At 40.2% G+C, this 16273-nt stretch overlaps 1 protein-coding gene across 1 annotated transcript in view; it reads right to left on the bottom strand.

Annotated features, from left to right (window-relative positions):
* Nucleotides 1-14891, bottom strand: part of LOC310776664 (intelectin-like) — a gene marked incomplete at both ends in the record, with an annotated part of 35288 nt that extends 20397 nt beyond the window's left edge. Inside the window, 4 exons of the mRNA XM_083636828.1 lie at nucleotides 6789-6922; nucleotides 7236-7251; nucleotides 7906-8067; nucleotides 14849-14891. Of these exons, the coding sequence (XP_083492954.1) occupies nucleotides 6789-6922; nucleotides 7236-7251; nucleotides 7906-8067; nucleotides 14849-14891 (355 nt within the window). The remainder of the gene's footprint in view (nucleotides 1-6788; nucleotides 6923-7235; nucleotides 7252-7905; nucleotides 8068-14848) is intronic.
* Between the last annotated feature and the right edge of the window lie 1382 nt (nucleotides 14892-16273).

Raw genomic sequence — 16273 nt, 5'->3', positions numbered from 1 at the left:
ACGTCACTGCAGAGTCTTGAGCTGGAAGCACAGAGACAAATCACAACAAAATTCCCCGCCTAGCTTCCTGTATTCTGTCTATTTCTAATGTGATTGATTTAGCTTTATAGGATTACACTTTAAATAAATTTTTTACATGATAGTGAGTGACACACAAGTCGCAAATGGTGATAAACTGCTCCAGCTTTGTCCATCACAGAAGAAAAACCCAGTAACGCCCCATAAAAAAGACTTGTTTTCTATATTAGGTAATAAACCAAAAATATGCTATTTTAGTCAAATACAATGGTAGCCTTGGATAACACATTGCTCTGGTATTGGTCTTGATTTGGACTGGTAGTTTTGTGGTCTCGGTCTCGACTCGAACTTGACCAATGCAGTTTTGACTACAGCCCTGATGTGCGGCTCCCCGGGGTGTCCCACCTTTGTTCTCCAGATCCTCCACCTTCTTCTTCTGCAGCTGCAGTTCGGCCTTGGAGGCGCTCAGATCGGCTCTGAGAGCTCCTGTGTCATTGTTCTGCTTCTTCACCTCCCTCTCTGTGTCGCTCACTCTGCCTATGAGGGACGTCACTGCAGAGTCTTGAGCTGGAAACACAGAGACAAAACCACAAACGTTTAACTCATTCCCCACCATTAACGTCATATGATGTCAATCCATGTCAGGCAATTTGATTATGGCATGATCTTCCTGGCTGTTTGAAGGAGACGTGCAAGCTTAGGCCATCTTTACACAACAACACTCTCTGCATAAAACGAGAAACTATCATTGCATTCTTGCCTTTGATTTCGCGTTTGTGGTAATGATTTGTGTGCAGATTAAAGTTTCAAAAAACTCAGAACAGCGTCAAGTGAGCCAGAATAAAACTGAAACTTCTGGTTACAGCCTTCACAATAATGGCAATTAAATAAACTAATAGCCTTATTGATGCATGTTGCAAAGTTGTTTTTGTCTGTGATCAAATACACAGAACACATAGAAAACAGACAACTAAAAGTTAATCTTAACCCGTAGTGAATCGACAGTCCTGTTTTTTTTACTTACCCAGTTATATATTGCTGCTTTTATTTTGGAGGTAAAAAGACCTATCTGTCTATTTCTAACATAATTGATTTAGCTTTATAGGATTAAACTTTAACTTTAAATTAATTTTTCACACGATAGTGACACAGAAGTCACAAATGGTGATAAACTGTTCCAGCTTTGTCCATCACAGAATAAAAACCCAGTAAAACCCCATAAAAAAGACTTGTTTTCTATATTAGGTAATAAACCAAAAATATGCTATTTTAGTAAAATACAATGGTAGCCTTGGATAATACATTGCTCTGGTATTGGTCTTGATTTGGACTGGTAATTTTGCGGTCTCGGTCTCGACTCAAACTCGACCATGACTACAGCCCTAAAGTGCGGCTCCCCGGGGTGTCCCACCTTTGTTCTCCGTCTCCAGATCCTCCACCTTCTTCTTCTGCAGCTGCAGCTCGGCCTTGGAGGCGCTCAGATCATCGTTCTGCTTCTTCACCTCCCTCTCTGTGTCGCTCACTCTGCCTATGAGGGACGTCACTGCAGAGTCTTGAGCTGGAAGCACAGAGACAAATCACAACAAAATTCCCCGCCTAGCTTCCTGTATTCTGTCTATTTCTAATGTGATTGATTTAGCTTTATAGGATTACACTTTAAATAAATTTTTTACATGATAGTGAGTGACACAGAAGTCGCAAATGGTGATAAACTGCTCCAGCTTTGTCCATCACAGAATAAAAACCCAGTAAAACCCCATAAAAAAGACTTGTTTTCTATATTAGGTAATAAACCAAAAATATGCTATTTTAGTAAAATACAATGGTAGCCTTGGATAATACATTGCTCTGGTATTGGTCTTGATTTGGACTGGTAATTTTGCGGTCTCGGTCTCGACTCAAACTCGACCATGACTACAGCCCTGATGTGCAGCTCCCAGGGGTGTCCCACCTTTGTTCTCCAGATCCTCCACCTTCTTCTTCTGCAGCTGCAGTTCGGCCTTGGAGGCGCTCAGATCGGCTCTGAGAGCTCCTGTGTCATTGTTCTGCTTCTTCACCTCCCTCTCTGTGTCGCTCACTCTGCCTATGAGGGACGTCACTGCAGAGTCTTGAGCTGGAAACACAGAGACAAAACCACAAACGTTTAACTCATTCCCCGCTATTAACGTCATATGACGTCAATCCGTGTTTTCACCGCCATGCGATAGATGGCGCTCTTGGCCACCTCATTAAGTGCTACTTCACTCCTAAAGTTGCCCAGAAACCAGGGTTATTGTCCCACAAAACCAGCAAGCAGAGAAAAGCAACAATCTCCCTTCAGGAAGAAAGCTCCATAAAACATAAACCTTTCTATGACTGGTTTTTGAACTTGTCTTGGTTTGTATCTCTTTTTGGCTGGTGTGTGTGCGCATGCGCCACGGCGGCCTGTCATCTCCACTCGTCCATACAATTTGCGTGCCGGACCTGGGGCCCATCCTCGTCTGGTCGTCCCACTGGTCACCGCTGTACGGCGCTGTACTCCGCTTTCAAGTTGTTGCCACGGTAAGCGTGTCCACTGAGTGTGTCCACTGAGCTTCTTTTCCACAGCTCCAGCTTCTTCAGTTTTCCAGTTGTTTGCAATGATGACAGAGCGTGTATAGAGACAGAGTGTGTATAGAGACAGAGCGTGTATAGAGAAAGTTGGGAGCGTTAGAGAAAGTTGTGCACTCGTGCGTCAAGGCAGCGCTGGCGTTCCACAGCTGAGCTAACGTTGTTTTCAATCTGCTTAATTCATTGCATATTGCGGGCAGACCAGCGTGTTAACTTGTTAGCTGGTAGCTATCAAGCTAGCTCCAGCTGCTGAGCTAACGTTGTTTTCAATCTGCTTAATTCATTGCATATTGCGGGGGGACCAGCGTGTTAAAAGCTAGCTCCAGCTGCTGAGCTAACATTGTTTTCAATCTGCTTAATTGCATGTTGCGGGCGGGCCAGCGTTCTTCCAGCATTTACTTTCTGTCTGCTCCTTGTGCCCGGCTAGCAGGGTAAGTCCAACGTGCCAGAAAACCACAAAATAAACAATGAGTGCGTTTACATGCAGACAATAAACGGATAACTGAGAATAATCAGTTTATGGCAATAATCTGATTTCTGCGTTTACATGCACTTTAATAATCCGACAATAGGAAAAACCCGGGTTTACATGATTCAGTCAATTAGTCGGATTTCTCTCCAGAAGGCAGCGGTAATTCCGCAATAAAACAACAAAAGAAGTTGCAAAATGCAAAATCACATTTTCATTACTTCTTGTCTGGCTCAGAGGATGGTTTAGGTGAAAATTAGTTTGTATCTCGTTGTCGGGAGGCGTCGCTTTGGAAGTGTGAATCTGTCATATATTTCCAACTTTACCAAGCGCACAGAGACAGGCAGGCGACTGAAGCACGTCAAATAACATGAACGATACAGATCTTGACCCAACTGAATTTAAATAGCTGTCAGAAAACTGAGAGAATTAAGGTCTTTAGTGGCGGATAACTTGTGTTTTGAACAGCTGAGTAGGCTACGTTTTGTTCGTATAAATCTTTTTAATCCGTCATCTGAAAAAACCCGTCACACACAGATCACGGCTTGCACACTGAGTCCAATGCGTTTTATTAATGCGTCGTTCTATTCGCAATTCAAGACAAATATTCGTCATCTCCTGTATCCACATTACAACATAGCAGTGCAGCAACGGGGAGGCAGCAGGTCGGGAAACGCCTGTTGCAGGAGCTCCGTGCTGCTCACCATCATCTCATCAAGCCGGCTGTGGTGCGCCATGGCCGGGGAGAAGAAGCAGAAAGGGGCCAGTGAGTGAGTGAGTGAGCAGCGCGCGTCTCCAGCTGCCTCTCTCTCCCGCAACGTGTACATGCGCAGATGTAGCCTATAAACCCGAAAGAAAGCTGGTTATGCTGTATACATGCAGAGAGAACACCGATTATTGCCCAGAAACCTAGGTGTGTTTATCGGTTTATTCATAACCCGTTTATGACCATAAACGGATAAAGATAATCGGTTTATGCTGTTTACATGACCACTTGAATAATCAGGTAACTCAGAAATCCGCTAATAAACAGTTTATTGGTGTGCATGTAAACGCACTCAATGATGCTGATGATGCTGATAAGAATCAAATGATATTAGGGATATATGATTCAGTTTCAGTTGTTCTAGCCTCATAGTCTCGTAGCCTATATGAGCGACTGAAGTTTATTTATCCACCTTTTTTTAAATAACAACACGATGTGAGAAAACTGCCTCAGAAATTAGTTTATCCACTTTTTTGACCAGTGACTACAGCACTGCTCCACAGAAAATAAAGAGCTGCATGACGTTTAGATTTGACGAACGGTAGGTTCATTTAACACAAGACAAGTAGCCTAATGTTAAACTTCCTTTTTTTAGGCTACATTTTCTCCTCCAGATAACATCCAATTCTGCAATCATCCTATGAGAAACATGATATGTGCACGCTTTACCACACCGGCCATATGCTAGGTTTCGACCTAGCCTTGTTTTATTCTTGATTGTTCTATATTCATGTTTTCTCATGGGTATTATTGTAAAATGGGATACAGATAGCGTCATTCCCTTTTCTGTTTGCCTTCCAGCCAAGACCTCACGACCACAATGGAAATAAGTTTAACGACTTCATTGTCATATCCTGATTAATTATTTTATACTGTATGCTTGTTGGTGTATTTTATTTTTTAATTTGTCAAAGAAATTCAATCAATCAATCAACATTTCCAGCCTGGTGCCTCAAAGTGGTGCAATGAGCTCTTTTCCCCAGGCTCAACGCGTTGTCACACGGACCCGCTACAGTCACTCAAAGCTGAAGGATTTTTTTCACCAGACGCTGGTAAACACACACAAATCACTTCTCCTGTCAGGTAGATTAGTAATCTGCTTTGTGAACCCTCACATAATGTACATTTCTGCCGTCAGACATGCCCCCAGACCTCCAGACATCGAGCTCCAGCAGCCGCCGCCCCCTGGGAACGACGAGAGAGAGAGTAAAAGACACCTAACCGAGCAACCCTTTTGATCCAACACAACTGTTGCTATTCCCGAGCACAAGTACGCAGGGCTTTCATGAGAGGAGCTGTCAGTGACGGCTTTAGACTGGCTGTCACAGCTGTCAATCAGCCTTTTTTATATCACCAAATAACTACTTAAAAACACACTGATCAGAACAAATTAGCACTTGGACATACATTAGCATGATAGGAACTACCTAAAATGATAGAAACCACCTTTGGTGGAAAAAATATTTTATTGTTTAGTTTGGGTCATTTCCCATCCACTAACATGGCAGAGGCGGGACTTGTGAGCTATACGGGGACCGACCACCAGGGCGGCGATCTGAGATGCTTTGGCCTCACTGTAGAGAGCTCATATCCTGTCCATTCATATACAGTCAATGGTTGCAGCTTGTGAGCTTCACACGCAGCCCGCTTTCCTCAGTACTGTCACACACCACTACAGACAGGGTCGGCACTAGTCCGACACCTCACGAGTCCCACACCTCACTAGTCCGACACCTCACGAGTCTGAAAAAATGACGCATTGGACAGACATCTCATTAGTCCGACAGCTCGTTAACCCGACCACGAAAATCTCACTATTCCGACCGCTAGTTGATTTTGGTTGTTCGTATGGAGAGACTCAGGTTGCTGAGGACCAACTCACTTAGGAAGTTCTCAGCTATTTGGGACGCGTTCCTGGCCTACTTTGAGATTAGAACTGACGAATAACTGGCCCCGCTGATTTCTCATGGACTCCTTGCACGGGATTTTATGTACAGCATTTAAGCACCTTAGGTGGCTGGTAGCACCATATTGTAATGTTGGTGTGTTTTTTGTTTTTGTTTTTTTGTGTCTGTGTTTGTTTTGCCTTTGTTCTGAAAATTGAAAATACAATATTGTAAAGAAAAAATAACTGCTGCTGGTTTGAGTGGGAAGATGAAGAGGAATGGGATCGGGGTCGACGCTGTTAAGAGGTTACTAGAGGTGGATGTATCTGAAGCAAAGATAGATGAAATACTGAGGGATGCATTTAAGCAAACTCAGACAATTGTGTCTGGGTAAGAAGAGGGCGAATATTCCTTAACTGTGAGAGGCAGCAATGTGCCGCAAGGCATCCAGTCTGCCGGAAAGCCACAAGAAGAAGAAGAAAAAGAAGAAGCCTTCAATTTGAGACACAGTGTACTCGAGGAAGACCGAGAGTTAGGAACCAGACGATGGCTTCCGCCCCTGGGCTGAAATCTCTATACGGAGGACCCCTTCATGAAGGTGAAGGCGCTCAGGAGGGATGAGGAGCGGAGGAACATGAGACGAGGCACAACAGCCACGATCGAGAAGGTGTGAGAAACTGGAAACTTCAAAGAAGAAGAAGAACCAGGTCTAGAGTCAGAACATCTTAACTGTGAGAGGCAGCAATGTGACGCAAGGCATCCAGTCTGCCGGAAAGCCATTAGAAGAAGAAGAAGTAGGGAGAAGAGGACAGAAGAAGGGTGAGTTCAGGGAAAAAGGTAGTTTCTCCAGTCTCCAGCCTGGAAATCGAGCGCGTGAGATTTCTAGTAACATAAAACACAACAAAATAATGTACGGGTTTTGAGATAAACTATGTTATAATAGTTTCTCAAGCCAGTTAATGCAGTCATTTTTCAGTAGCAGTACTGCACACAGTACTAGGTGTAAGTAAGTACTCGCTGTCCCACACATCACACATCACACATCATCCCCGCGTCCCACCTGCGTTTTTCCTCTCCAGATCCTCCAACTTCTTGTTCTGCAGCTCATTGTTGGAGGCGTTCAGCTGGGATCTGAGAGCTGCTGTCTCCTTCCTCTGCTCCTCCAGCTCCCTCTCGTTGTCGCTCACTCTGTCTCTGAGGGACGACACTGCAGCATCTTGAGCTGGAAGCACAGAGACAAATCACAACAAAGCTGTTATGGATTTGTTTTTAAGCGGTGCAGCCACTTCTATAAGGGACTATGTGTGTCCGCCCTTGTGTCTGTGCTTCCATCTGTTATGGCACAGACTGTATGTCACACGGACGCACGCACACACACACACACACACACGCAGACACGCACAGACACACACAAGCATACACGCACACACACACACATACACGCACGCACGCATGCACACACACGGATGCATGGACGCACGCACACACACATCGACAGAGTTCCTACAAAGCTCTGGAAATGACTGGGAAAAGAATAGGGAATTTTCAAGGTCTTAACATTTAGAAATTACACAATTATGGAACAAGGGAGAGCATTCGCAATAGCTGTGACCAGGTATGTGATGTGATGATCTTCCATTACATTGTGATGTCATCACTCTATTGGGAGGTGTACCCCCATCCCCCCTCTTTTAGCCAATTGGCATGAAGAGAAACACACATTGAGACAGTTCAACCTCCATGCCAAGTTTTGGCCTCAAACGATCTCTGATTATGTCACCACATCATCAGATACTTGCTAACGATGTCACTTACTGTATATTGTGACATCACTGCTCTGGTGAACATTTTGTGGAACAACCAACCAACAGTGGCATAGAGCTGTTGGCCCATCATTCACACTGAGTTAGGACATCATTAGTTACTTGGTTACCTCTAATGATGTAATTGATAGGACTTATGACATCATCAATGGCATCAAACCATCTCTGATGATCTCTGATACTTGTTGCTAATGATGTCACTTATATTGTGACATCACCCCTATCTGGCTGCAGCTATTGCAAATTTGCACTTGTTACTTGATAAACAGTTAATCTATTATTACAATTATAATTAATTAATTAATCACTGAATAGCTAGTAAGCTGTGATGTGCTGTTCTCTGTGGCGTCCCACCTGCGTTCTTCCTCTCCAGATCCTCCAACTTCTTCTTCTGCAGCACGGCGTTGGAGGCACTCAGCTTGGCTCTGAGAGCTGCTGCCTCCTTCCTCAGCTCCTCCACCTGCTTCTCGGTGTCGGTCACTCTGCTTCTGAGGCATGACACTTCAGAGTGTTTTTCTGGAAGCACAGAGACAAATCACAACAAAATAGAAGCCTGTATGTTAGCCCATATTTGGCTAATTTCGCCGCAGTGGTGGTGCTGGCCAATTAGTGCATGAGGCTAGATGTGTTTAATAGAGCTTGAAATGAATAAGGTTAGATGTGTTTAATAGAGCTTGAAATGAATAAGGTTAGTTGTGTTTAATAGAGCTTGAAATGAAGAAGGTTAGATGTGTTTAATAGTGTGAATTGAATAAGGTTAGATGTGTTTAATAGAGCTTGAAATGAAGAAGGTTAGATGTGTTTAATAGAGTGTGAAATTAATAAGGTTAGATGTGTTTAATAGAGCTTGAAATTAATAAGGTTAGATGTGTTTAATAGTGTGAAATGAATAAGGTTAGATGTGTTTAATAGTGTTAAATGAATAAGGTTAGATGTGTTTAATAGAGCTTGAAATTAATAAGGTTAGATGTGTTTAATAGAGTGTGAAATGAATAAGGTTAGATGTGTTTAATAGAGCTTGAAATTAATAAGGTTAGATGTGTTTAATAGAGTCTGAAATGAATAAGGTTAGATGTGTTTAATAGAGCTTGAAATGAATAAGGTTAGATGTGTTTAATAGAGTCTGAAATGAATAAGGTTAGAGACACACGAGACTCCTTAACTCATTGAGTGCCAGCCACTTTTGGAAGACGGATGCTCCCAGTGCCAGCCCTTTCAGAGCGTTTTCAGTGATTTCTCGAGGCCCACAGAATATTGTGTGATATTACTATGTAAACACCGAACACGCCCAAAGAACGATGATACTCTATTGTATCATCAGCAAAAAAAGTTTATATCATATATCATTTTCATGATATCATTTTCCGTTCTTTAGTTATCAGCCGGAGAAGATAGGTTGTTTTCACCAAAAACAGAGGTTTCAAATTAGAAGCTGAGATAATCAGCCTTTTGTGAAATGAAGCATTTCAAGCACATCACTGACTCTGAAGCTAATATTTTCTGATGTAGTGACACCTCAAAAATAATTTCCTTCAATAAAACAGCGAAAACAAATATTTTTTAGCTGCAACCAGCAGCGCTGGCCCCTGCGTGCGCAGACCCTACACTTTCTTGCTGGTCTTGATTTACTGCTGGTGGGCATTATATATTCTAGCTTGCCAATCTGTCCATCGAGCCTGCTGTCTGGGTCTGTCTGGGTCGGTGTTGTATGCTGCCCTGCGTGCCCCACCCCCCTCGACTGCAAACCCCTCCTCCGTGGTTGTGTCTCTGGTGGCTCTGGTGGCTCGCTGCTGCGTTTGCTCTGCACTGAAAACCCAGCTTTTTCACAGCGTTCCGCGTGTATTTGTCACCGGCTCCCAGCGCTTCCAACTGAGAATAATAACAACTCCACAACTAATCATGTGGAGGGGCTGTCGCAGCGGACACGGAGGGGCTCAATTGTGGGAGCAGATTGGCTGCTGCAGGCACAGCTAACGTTATGCTTCATGCATATCGATGCATACCGATGCGGTTTCCGTTTCATCACGGGGCTTCTTCTGCTGTTTTTCCTCACCTTTCTCTAATCTGGAGAGCACTGTCGCCACCTAATGGGTCCGTAAAATAGGTTATACACATTCAACATGCCCCAAATTTTTACAGGAGATGTATCAGGCTTTGATCCACGTCCCACCGCAAAAAAACGCAATTGACGACTTTAGTCGTCATTGGCACTCTACGTTACTATTTGAATTGACGACTATAGTCGTCATTGGCACTCAATGAGTTAACATATACAAATAGTGTAGTAGCCGTACTGTACCGCACTGTAGATGCTACCATTATGTATGACTAATGTTCAATAGTATGTTTAATTAGGTATACACTATTTGCACCTAACAGAATGTTATTATGTTTAATTATGTTTAAAGTATGTTCATGCCATTTGCACTATGGGCAGTGAATACGCCACTGTCTGTGACGTGTCTTACTGGTCTATTGCTCGCTGCCTCTTGTTTTTTATTTATATATCTTTTATTTTTTGCACTATGTTGTAACGGAGCCTACAGCACAAGAATTTCACACGTGATACTTGTACTACGGAGTGACAATACAAATCTTGAATCTTGAATCTTGAATCTGTCTCCATATAGGCTATTATTCCATATTATTCTCAAACCAATCTAACTGCAGTTTAATTACTGCAAGCATGTAAATACGCTACACTATAGCAAGATCAAAGTGAAAAGAATGTTCTAAACGCATCAGCTAGAAAAATATAGCCTATCATGATGAGATTAATTAGATTGGTGAAAGTTTGTCCAGAATGATATCGTTTTCTTCTCCCCTGCTGCACAGGTAGGATGATGCACATAAATATAGCCTACATTATGTACATAAATGTGTTTTTATTGTAAAACTAAAATGTGAAGTAGAGCCAATTTATTGGAGCGGACATCACAGTAGCACAAGACAGTAGAACCGCGTTACACTGTCACTCATCTAAATCACGTTAAATCTACAAGGGATATGTTTAATAGAGCTTGAAATGAATAAGGTTAGATGTGTTTAATAGAGCTTGAAATAAATAAGGTTAGTTGTGTTTAATAGAGCTTGAAATGAAGAAGGTTAGATGTGTTTAATAGAGCTTGAAATTAATAAGGTTAGATGTGTTTAATAGAGATTGAAATGAAGAAGGTTAGATGTGTTTAATAGAGCTTGAAATAAATAAGGTTAGATGTGTTTAATAGAGATTGAAATGAAGAAGGTTAGATGTGTTTAATAGAGCTTGAAATAAATAAGGTTAGTTGTGTTTAATAGAGCTTGAAATGAAGAAGGTTAGATGTGTTTAATAGAGCTTGAAATTAATAAGGTTAGATGTGTTTAATAGAGATTGAAATGAAGAAGGTTAGATGTGTTTAATAGAGCTTGAAATAAATAAGGTTATATGTGTTTAATAGAGCTTGAAATTAATAAGGTTAGATGTGTTTAATAGAGCTTGAAATGAAGAAGGTTAGATGTGTTTAATAGAGCTTGAAATAAATAAGGTTAGATGTGTTTATTATAGCTTGAAATAAATGTAGAAGGTTAGATGTGTTTAATAGTCTGAAATTAATAAGGTTAGATGTGTTTAATAGAGCTTGAAATGAAGAAGGTTAGATGTGTTTATTATAGCTTGAAATAAATGAATAAGGTTAGATGTGTTTAATAGAGCTTGAAATGTAGAAGGTTAGATGTGTTTATTATAGCTTGAAATAAATGAATAAGGTTAGATGTGTTTAACACATTGAGTGCCAAGGACGTCTCTGGACGTCCTAAAAAAATGTAACGAGGAGTGCCAAGGACGTCTGTGGACGTCCTAAAATCATAATTCATATTATTCCATAATTCTGCTGTTTAAGGTCGTACCTAGCCAGTGAGCATGAATCCCTTCAAGGGATCACACGGCGCCACCTTAAACATCGACAGGGAAGCTGCGCCACCCACCTCAGATCCTTTACTTTGTGCATGAGACAGCAGGGAAAGACGTGATCAAAGAGGAAACCGATGCGTGCTTCAGCCAGAGCCGTACAGATTGCTCTGTCTGCAGCGGAGAGTGGGCTCGGCTGCATCCGCGCTCACAACTGAGCTCTTATGCTTCTATCTATCTCCACACGATCCCTGCCAGAAAGCCAGCATCCGAAGCCGAACGGCCAAGCCTTTTCGTTCAGTCGCGTTTTGCATTTCCTTGATGCGCGCTGGGATCCGTCCGGGGCAAAAACGGAGTCGAGAAAACAAACTCTGTGCGTGTGGGGAGGAGCCCACAGCTCAGAGGTGGAGAAGGGGGGGGGGGGGGGGGAGGGGGGGGGGGGGGGGGCACGCAGGCTGCACAGAAACCACACCACGCCACCACATCAGAAAACACCAGCCAGAGTCAGTGAATGTGCTCGAAATTAGAGTGCAAAAGGTATTCATAAAAGTGACTATATCTTGGAAAGTAAAAAAAAACGACAGAAAACCCTTGAAAGTGCACTTTTTTCAGAGGCTGTCATTTCATAATGGAACTGTCTAGAAACAAAATTTCTTCTTTGGAAGAAGCCTGAGTGTTCAATGTTTCATTAAAGTCCAGCCCCGTCAATATAGCCCTAATAGAAAAAATTCTAGAGCTGTTTTCAACTGAATGGAAGTGAATCTGGCACAGGCTGCAGACAATTTTACTGAAGCGCTGTGGCACTCAATGTGTTAATAGAGCTTGAAATGTAGAAGGTTAGATGTGTTTATTATAGCTTGAAATAAATGAATAAGGTTAGATGTGTTTAATAGAGCTTGAAATGAATAAGGTTAGATGTGTTTAATAGAGTCTGAAATTAATAAGGTTAGATGTGTTTAATAGAGCTTGAAATGTAGAAGGTTAGATGTGTTTATTATAGCTTGAAATAAATGAATAAGGTTAGATGTGTTTAATAGAGCTTGAAATGTAGAAGGTTAGATGTGTTTATTATAGCTTGAAATAAATGAATAAGGTTAGATGTGTTTAATAGAGCTTGAAATGAAGAAGGTTAGATGTGTTTATTATAGCTTGAAATAAATGAATAAGGTTAGATGTGTTTAATAGAGTCTGAAATGAATAAGGTTAGATGTGTTTAATAGAGCTTGAAATAAATGAATAAGGTTAGATGTGTTTAATAGAGTCTGAAATGAATAAGGTTAGATGTGTTTAATAGAGCTTGAAATAAATGAATAAGGTTAGATGTGTTTAATAGAGTCTGAAATGAATAAGGTTAGATGTGTTTATTATAGCTTGAAATAAATGAATAAAGTTAGATGTGTTTAATAGAGTCTGAAATGAATAAGGTTAGATGTGTTTAATAGAGCTTGAAATAAATGAATAAGGTTAGATGTGTTTAATAGAGTCTGAAATGAATAAGGTTAGATGTGTTTAATAGAGCTTGAAATAAATGAATAAAGTTAGATGTGTTTAATAGAGTCTGAAATGAATAAGGTTAGATGTGTTTAATAGAGCTTGAAATAAATGAATAAGGTTAGATGTGTTTAATAGAGTCTGAAATAAATAAGGTTAGATGTGTTTATTATAGCTTGAAATAAATGAATAAAGTTAGATGTGTTTAATAGAGTCTGAAATGAATAAGGTTAGATGTGTTTAATAGAGCTTGAAATAAATGAATAAGGTTAGATGTGTTTAATAGAGTCTGAAATGAATAAGGTTAGATGTGTTTATTATAGCTTGAAATAAATGAATAAGGTTAGATGTGTTTAATAGAGTCTGAAATGAATAAGGTTAGATGTGTTTAATAGAGTCTGAAATGAATAAGGTTAGATGTGTTTAATAGAGCTTGAAATAAATGAATAAGGTTAGATGTGTTTAATAGAGTCTGATATGAATAAGGTTAGATGTGTTTAATAGAGCTTGAAATAAATGAATAAGGTTAGATGTGTTTAATAGAGTCTGAAATGAATAAGGTTAGATGTGTTTAATAGAGTCTGAAATGAATAAGGTTAGATGTGTTTAATAGAGTCTGAAATGAATAAGGTTAGATGTGTTTAATAGAGTCTGAAATGAATAAGGTTAGATGTGTTTAATATAGCTTGAAATAAATGAATAAGGTTAGATGTGTTTAATAGAGTCTGAAATGAATAAGGTTAGATGTGTTTAATAGAGCTTGAAATAAATGAATAAGGTTAGCTGTGTTTAATAGAGTCTGAAATGAATAAGGTTAGATGTGTTTAATAGAGCTTGAAATAAATTAATAAGGTTAGATGTGTTTAATAGAGTCTGAAATGAATAAGGTTAGATGTGTTTAATAGAGTCTGAAATGAATAAGGTTAGATGTGCTTAATAGAGTCTGAAATGAATAAGGTTAGATGTGTTTAATAGAGCTTGAAATAAATGAATAAGGTTAGATGTGTTTAATAGAGCTTGAAATAAATGAATAAGGTTAGATGTGTTTAATAGAGCTTGAAATAAATGAATAAGGTTAGATGTGTTTAATAGAGCTTGAAATAAATGAATAAGGTTAGATGTGTTTAATAGAGCTTGAAATGAAGAAGGTTAGATGTGTTTAATAGAGTCTGAAATGAATAAGGTTAGATGTGTTTAATAGAGCTTGAAATTAATGAATAAGGTTAGATGTGTTTAATAGAGTCTGAAATGAATAAGGTTAGATGTGTTTAATAGAGTCTGAAATGAATAAGGTTAGATGTATTTAATAGAGCTTGAAATAAATGAAGAAGGTTAGATGTGTTTAATAGAGCTTGAAATGAAGAAGGTTAGATGTGTTTATTATAGCTTGAAATAAATGAAGAAGGTTAGATGTGTTTAATAGAGCTTGAAATGAAGAAGGTTAGATGTGTTTAATAGAGCTTGAAATGAAGAAGGTTAGATGTGTTTAATAGAGCTTGAAATGAAGAAGGTTAGATGTGGTTATTAGAGCTTGAAATAAATGAATAAGGTTAGATGTGTTTTCACTTTCCCCACCCAGGTTTATCCTGACGGTCTGGGGATAGTCACAAGCTTGCTCGCTTCTCGAACTTTTGGGCCACCACTGCCACGTTGCTGTCACAATATCAAGTGTGACATCATCAGGGATCATGGCATGAACGTGACCAAAATGAATAGCTTCAGCACTAGTCAATTTGACACGAAACACAACAAAATAAAGTCCCGATTTCGGGGGAAACATTATAATAAAGTTTCTCAAGCCAGGTACTGCAGTAGTTTTTCAGTAGTGGTACTCCACACAGTACTAGCTGTGGTTCCTCAGGGCATCCCACCTGTGTTCTCCCTACACAGTACTAGCTGTGCTTCCTCAGGGCATCCCACCTGTGTTCTCCCTCTCCAGATTCTCCACCTTCTTCTTCTGCATGCTCAGCTCAGCTTTGAGAGCTGCTGCCTCCTTCTTCTGCTCCTCCACCTCCCTCTCGGTGTCGCTCACTCTGTCTCTGAGGGACAACACTGCAGAGTCTTGAGCTGGAAGCACAGAGACAAATCACAACAATCATTTGTGTGTGTGTGTGTGTGTGTGTGTGTGTGTGTGTGTGTGTGTGTGTGTGTGTGTGTGTGTGTGTGTGTGTGTTGTCTTCTTCCAGTGTGGCTGAAAACATCCTGCCACATGAAGGAACCAGCAAACCTCAATTTCATAGTGTACATGTTAATTAACATCTTCATCAACCATTTACTAATATTAGTTAGTACCTTAATTAACATGTAAACCCTTAATAAATGTTAACAAGAGACAAGCAAGTTGCAAGCCTCAAGCATCCTCCAGCCTAGCAAACTGCACTGCATAATTCAACACTTGGGCCATCTGTAATACTCCAGCTCTCAGCAAAGAACATTGAATTCTGTCTGGTTTTCGTGCCTGCTCTTTGGGGTTTCTTTCTGGGCCACGACAAGACCTAAATAAATAAATGAATACATCTTTTTTTATGATATGAAAGAGATGTATTAAATCTTAACATTTGTGAAGCTGGAACTTGATATTTGTACTTGATAAATGACTAAAACGGTTAATCGATTTTCACCATTATAATTCATCAATCAATCAATTGCAGACTAGTTTCAGCACTAGTAAATATTACACAAAACACAACAAAATAATGTACCCGTTTTGGGATAAACTATCGGTACTCCACAGAGTACTAGGTGTAAGTAAGTACTAGCTGTGATGTGCAGTTCCCTGGGCGTCCCACCTGCGTTCTCCCTCTCCAGATCCTCTGCCTTCTCCTTCTGCAGCTGCAGCTTGACTCCAAGACATGCTGCCCTCTCCTCTGCCTCGGTCACTCTGTGGTCCAACACTGAACACAACAAGAAGCTTTCTTCAAATACAAATTAACATCAATGTAATTATTACCGAACAGAAGCATTTGTATAAAATACTGTATGTAAAAGAAGGTATAGCTAATTCGATCAAATGTCATCTAGGGGGGGGGGGGGGGGGATACAGTATCGCAATATTCTGTGTGGCAATATTATATCGATACACACAGCCAAGTATCACAATATTTTATTATATAAATTGTCAGGTGCATCATGCATGCAACATTTATGACAGGTTTTTATGACTATTAAATAAACATAAAAAATTATTGAAGTGAGATAAAACAAAGTTTTATTTTACTTTCTTTTATGCTGCTATCTTGGCCAGGCTTCCCTTGAAAAAGAGGTCTTTGTATCTCAATGGGACTGACCTGGTTAATTAAAGGCTAAATAAAAACATTTATTTTATTCATTTATAATTTGCAGTAA

This window comes from Poromitra crassiceps, assembly GCF_964638095.1.
Source record: "Poromitra crassiceps genome assembly, chromosome: 5".
NCBI lineage: Eukaryota > Metazoa > Chordata > Actinopteri > Beryciformes > Melamphaidae > Poromitra > Poromitra crassiceps.
This window is presented reverse-complemented; position numbering and strand designations above follow the sequence as displayed.